The sequence below is a fragment of the Crocodylus porosus genome, unplaced genomic scaffold, assembly GCF_001723895.1.
Source record: "Crocodylus porosus isolate Cpor-Errol unplaced genomic scaffold, CroPor_comp1, whole genome shotgun sequence".
NCBI lineage: Eukaryota > Metazoa > Chordata > Crocodylia > Crocodylidae > Crocodylus > Crocodylus porosus.
In genome coordinates this window covers 502,337-507,504 of record NW_017728897.1, presented here as the reverse complement: position 1 = coordinate 507,504, position 5,168 = coordinate 502,337, and the positions used below count along the sequence as shown (strand labels likewise).

General features: G+C 46.0%; 1 protein-coding gene across 2 annotated transcripts in view; it reads left to right on the top strand.

Annotated features, from left to right (window-relative positions):
- The window catches only part of PPP2R2A (protein phosphatase 2 regulatory subunit Balpha), a 66,642-nt gene continuing 61,474 nt past the window's right edge, over positions 1-5,168 (top strand). The window contains exons 1-2 of one of the 2 annotated variants that reach the window (XM_019556560.1): positions 1-73; positions 2,427-2,501. In XM_019556560.1, coding sequence (XP_019412105.1) covers positions 67-73; positions 2,427-2,501 — 82 coding nt within the window. In that variant the 5' untranslated portion in view covers positions 1-66. Of the gene's footprint in view, positions 74-1,645; positions 1,698-2,426; positions 2,502-5,168 lie in introns of those variants that run through there. The other variant, XM_019556559.1, reaches the window with a different exon arrangement.

Here is a 5,168-nt window from a genome sequence, read left to right as displayed (position 1 = left end):
CAAACGGGGCACTTCTAAGAGCGGAGACGTGCCACTATCAGACCCGGCCACCATTGGGAGGCCAACATGGCAGGTAAGGGGAAGAGAGCCCCGTCCTTCCCGGGCGCTGGGCGCTGCAGCCCGGCGAGGGCGGGGAGCGGAGCGAAGGGGGCGCAGCTGAGGCCACGGGGCCGGGGCGCGTGCAGGGAGCCACGGTCTCTTTTTTCCGGGGCTGCACATGTCTGCTCCCTCTTTCCCTTCCTCCTCTTCTTTTTTTTCTTGCTTTGCCCTGCATCCCGGAGCGCAGTGTGCAGAGTCCGTTTCTCCCGCTCCTGATTTCCTTCCTTCTTCCTTCCTTCCTGCCAGAAGATTTGCGTTGCAAAAGGGCAGCGGTGGGGTGAGGCGGGAGGAGTCCTGTGCCCCTGAAGTTCAGCGTGGAAGGGGGGTTTGGGCAGGGTGGGTCTCTCTCCTTTATTCCCTGTTCGACTTTCTGCTTCGGGCTGGCAGACCTCTCCTCTCCGCTGCCTCCCTGAAGCGCGGCTGGTGCTGGCGGTGTAGACGGGGCTGACAGAAAATGGTGTTTTGAGTGCATTGGCATCCTATTGTAGAGCTCACCTTCAAGACATCTGCAGATCAGAGTCAAATCAGACTCGCAAATAAAAAATACCTGTGTGTGTGCATGCTCTTGGGGGGGGGGGGAGGTTCTTTTTTCTTCTTTCTCATTTTCTTCTTCCCCATTTTGCAAATGGCTTTACTTCATGTACAGAGGTGTGGTTGGTAGGACATCATTTTGGGGTTTTTTTTTACTTTCCCTCTTTGAATTATTTTTTCCCGAGCTCTCTTCCTCCTCCTCCTCCTCCTCCTCCTCTGCAAATAAATTGCATTTTTGATGCTTTGCATTTGGGGAGGCTCTGTTCAGGTTTGCATCTTGCTTTCTCCCCCACACTACAGCCCCCCCTCGCTCCACCCATCTTTGTCTTTTTAATCAGTGGAAACAGGGTCTTGAAGGCAGCAAGTTGTTTGGAAAATGAAATTCAGCTTGATAGTTAAGGTGTGGTGGCTTTTCCTGCAAAATGTCATCCTCAGAATGCTTCCATGATGGGAAGTGCTAAATAACAAATATCAGAGGCTGGGTACAAGTGAGAAATTGAGGATCCAGGTTTTGGGATGGTGGGAGAGATGGTCTGGTAGGGTGTACTCCAAGCAAATATTTTGCATGAGTGAACATCTTTGTGACGCTTCCTTATTGCTGCAGCTCAGTCTAATTCACTAATCTCTTGGTGCTTAAAGAACCACCAAGTTCAGACTTGTCTGATCCATTTCAAATGCTGGATTCCCCTCCCTAGTGCTGGGGCTATCTCGAAGTTTCATGGAGAAAGCAGCTTGCTTCTTCATTCTTAAACTTCATTTAACTTGTTCCTTCCTGCATGCCCCTTGTCCCCAGAAGTGGTTTAGCAGGCACTTTGCAAACTGCATCTGTTGCTTAGTCCTGGGTTGTCATGGCTGGGAGGGAAGTTCCATGTCGACTGTCTCTTAGAAAGAGCAAGCTCATTTCAGTCTCTTCCTGGATGTACCAGCCCAGTGATTTGCTCAGCATCAAATGTAAAAGAAATTGGTGGTGGATTGCTGCGTGTTTTGGTGGCAAGGTTCAAATGAATCACTGCCTTCCGCTGAAGCAGTAATGTTTCTGAAGCTTTCTCTTCGATCCATTTTCTATGGTACTTACATTTGTTAACTTTAGGTAGATTTCAGGGATTTGATGTCTCTTTTTTTCCTCTCTCTTTCTCCCCTAGGTCTTATTTACTCTTTGTGCTTCTGTTGGGGAGTTGCAGAGTTGTCGTAAAACTTCTCTAGTCTTTAAGTATTTAGTTGTAACATTTTAAGGCAGCCAAAACAAAAGTCAGTTTTCTTTGTGGTGTGCAAAGTTTTTAAATGTTTGTAATGTTCTGAAAATCATTCCTGGACCTAATATTTATTTTTAAATGTAAATCACTTGCAAGTAGAAATCTGTTTTTTAGGTTTTACTGAAGTTCTGAAGTGGAAAAATGCTTTGATGCGAAATAGGCTACTGCTCTTTTGTTTTCACATAGCATTGTTTATGCGTTCTCTTTTTAAACGGTGCATAGTTTAACATTTAATTGTAATTATTTTGGTAGTTTTATGATTTATCTAATTGTAGTGAAAGCTTTGATCATTCTTAGCACTACTTTAGCCAGATTGTGCTTTGAATGCAAATTGCGAATGACAAGTGGTATCATTTTGGGGGAAGCACTTTGTAATCAAGTTTTGGCAGCTCTGCTTTGGCTTGGGAAGTCTTGGTGGTGGGTGTGTACAACAGGCTCTGAATCGTTGCTTGCCAGTCCTAGATGCATACTGCCTCAACTGGAGCAAACAAAACTTGCAAACAACTTTTTAATAGGGGTCTCTGCTGCTTTTTTTGCTTCCAGGAGCCGGAGGAGGAAATGATATTCAGTGGTGTTTTTCTCAGGTGAAAGGGGCTGTAGATGATGATGTAGCAGAAGGTAAGAAAAGAACTTTTATTTCTTTAAGTTACCTGTCATTATCAGTTCTGGCTGTGGCAAACATTTTTAAATAACCTTCTCTGCTGAAGTCTCTTTGTGAAAAGTGAACTTTATTTTTACATAACTATAACAAAGTAGGTAAAAGCAGTGAAAAATTCAATGCATATCTGAGTTTATGTATATTTAGATTCCAAGACTTGCACCCGGGGTATGGTAGGTCCAACTTGGGTTCAAGGTCAGATACGATGTCTATAACTGACTGGACTTTTTCCAGTCACGTTTAGTCTGTTTGTTGCTTTACACAACTTTCTGTCAAATGGCCACTATTCTCAGTTGTGACATTGCTGTTTATTTGTTTGTGGTGTCTTTTTTCCATCCATCAAATAGAGATAATGTTGCTTGTTCATATTCTGGCACAGGTGTTTGATTAATGTTTGTATACCACTTCTAAAGACAGATGGTGCTAGATAAGTCATCTAACTTTGTTCTGATCTTTCTGTCATACATAACCATCAAAAGACTATTTTAACCTTTTAACAATTAAACATTCATTGTTGAGAGGTTTTGTTTTGTTTTTAGGACTAAAGTTATTTAAAAACAGCCTTAAAATTTTGTAGTCAAGTGTTCTTATATGCCCAGAGATGGATGTCACTTTAGCAATGAGCCTGGTTTTAGTTGTTGGGGAAAAATTCCACTTGTAGTTTTCAAATGTTACTTGCTTTGCCTAAGCCCTTTTTCACCATTCAGATGGTTAGGCTGAATGGAGGCCTAGATCCTACATGCTGCTCTGTAGGGCTGGATATCCAAGCATCTGTTTTGCAGAGACCAGTTTGCAAGATCAGGAACTAGAAGAATTTTGTCTTGCAAGGCGTTGTCTTCAGTGTATGTAATGTGCATTGTATAGGCTTTGCACTTTTTAACTTAGAGCCAAGTGTTAGACTTATGGTGCTTCTAGGAAGAAGTAATTAACGTCCTTTCCATTACTTCATCTTTTTTTGAGTTGTGGTTTCCAGTCTGCTTATGGTGGATCTCTCAGCCCAGCTCGTCCCAGGCTTGGGGCAGTCCAGGCTGTGGCATGTGCAGCCTGTCCTCGTGCCACTGCCAGTTTCTGCTGCCAGGGCATCCTGACCTGTCTGCCCCACATTCACTGCTGGGGTTGCCAGACAGCAGATGGGTGGGGTATCCATGGAAATATCCAGGATCCACATGGGCAGGATGTGCTTCACTAGGTAGATGGGGTGAGGAAGGGCATCCAGGAGCAGGGCGGGCAGACCTGTGGGTGGGCAGGGAGGGGAATCTGGGAGGTGGGCTGGATGCAGGGCCAGGATCTTGGGGCGGTGACAACGTGGGGCCAGGGTCCCAAGGCAGATCCCCAATCCATTGCCTGTACAGCCCTGCAATGGGTGACAGTTGTGCAGGCAAGGGTGTGGGGCGAGTGTATTGAGGCGCTTCCCCTGGCCCTGCACTTTCACAGACATGTGATCTCAGCCCTGGCCCTGCCGGCCTGCTCCACTCTTGGATGCTGCTCCCTTACCCACCTGTGTTCCCATCTGTTTGCCCAAATGCACCCTGTCTGTGGGTCCCTGGCTAGTTTCCATGGAGACCCTGGGATTGCTGGGCAGTGACAGTGTGGGACTGGGCCTGGCCTCGGGCATAGCCACAATATGCTTCCCTCGCGCCCCTTCCTGCAAAACCGGTGCCTGTTGTAGGGTGTCCAGGGAATGGATTGTGGCTCTGCTTGGGGCCCTGGCCCCTCGATCCAGATCCCAGCCCCGGCCCCACTCACCTCTCCCTCTGTACCCCACCTGCCCATGGCTCCATCCCTTCCACCACGCCAAGTGTGGGGCAGAACCACTTTGGGAGTTTTGGTGAGCCGTTGCAGGGGGTAGGAGTAGGAGCTGTTGATGCTCACCCTGCCCCAGGACAGCTCACCAGAACTCCTTAAGTGGACTTGCAGCCAAAATAATTGCCCACCCCTGAAGTAACCTCTGAAAGGCTAAATGTTATCTAGAATTGCTACAAATGTAGCAGCACAGTTGTCTTGTTTGTGTTTTTTTTTTTCCTTGCAACATGTAACAATAATAATGCCATTCAAGGATTGTCAGGCACTTACAAAAAGATGAAGTATGTCTCTCTGTCAGAAAATATCAAATTGCTCAGTAAATATTCTTAAATCGTGAATTCTAGATTACTGTTAAGTATTTCCCCTGCCAGGTATTTTTTTCTGGTGAATTTTATTTCAGTTGGAATTCTTTAGCTAACTAACTTCTTAATTAAACGAAGAAAAATTGGGGCAGTAGTAACTGCCTGTAGCAGTTGCTCATGAATATTCCTACTAATGGTTTGGGCATGTAACCCAGAGAGTTTGTATCCCTTCCATGTAATAATAATGGTATTTTTCTGTGTTTCTGTGTATGAATGGGTTTTCCAATGACAGAGAAATCTGAGAACCATGAAATTCTGTCCTTTAGCTTTTCTAGTTTCATAGTTGGTCGGGTCGGAAGGGACCTGAGCAGATCATCAAGTCCGACCCCCTGCCGTGGCAGGAAAAAGTACTGGGGTCAAACGACCTCAGGAAGGTGTTCATCTAACCTCCTCTTAAAAACCCCCAGGGTAGGAGCCTGCACCACTTCTCTTGGAAGCTGGTTCCAGACCCTAGCCGCCCTG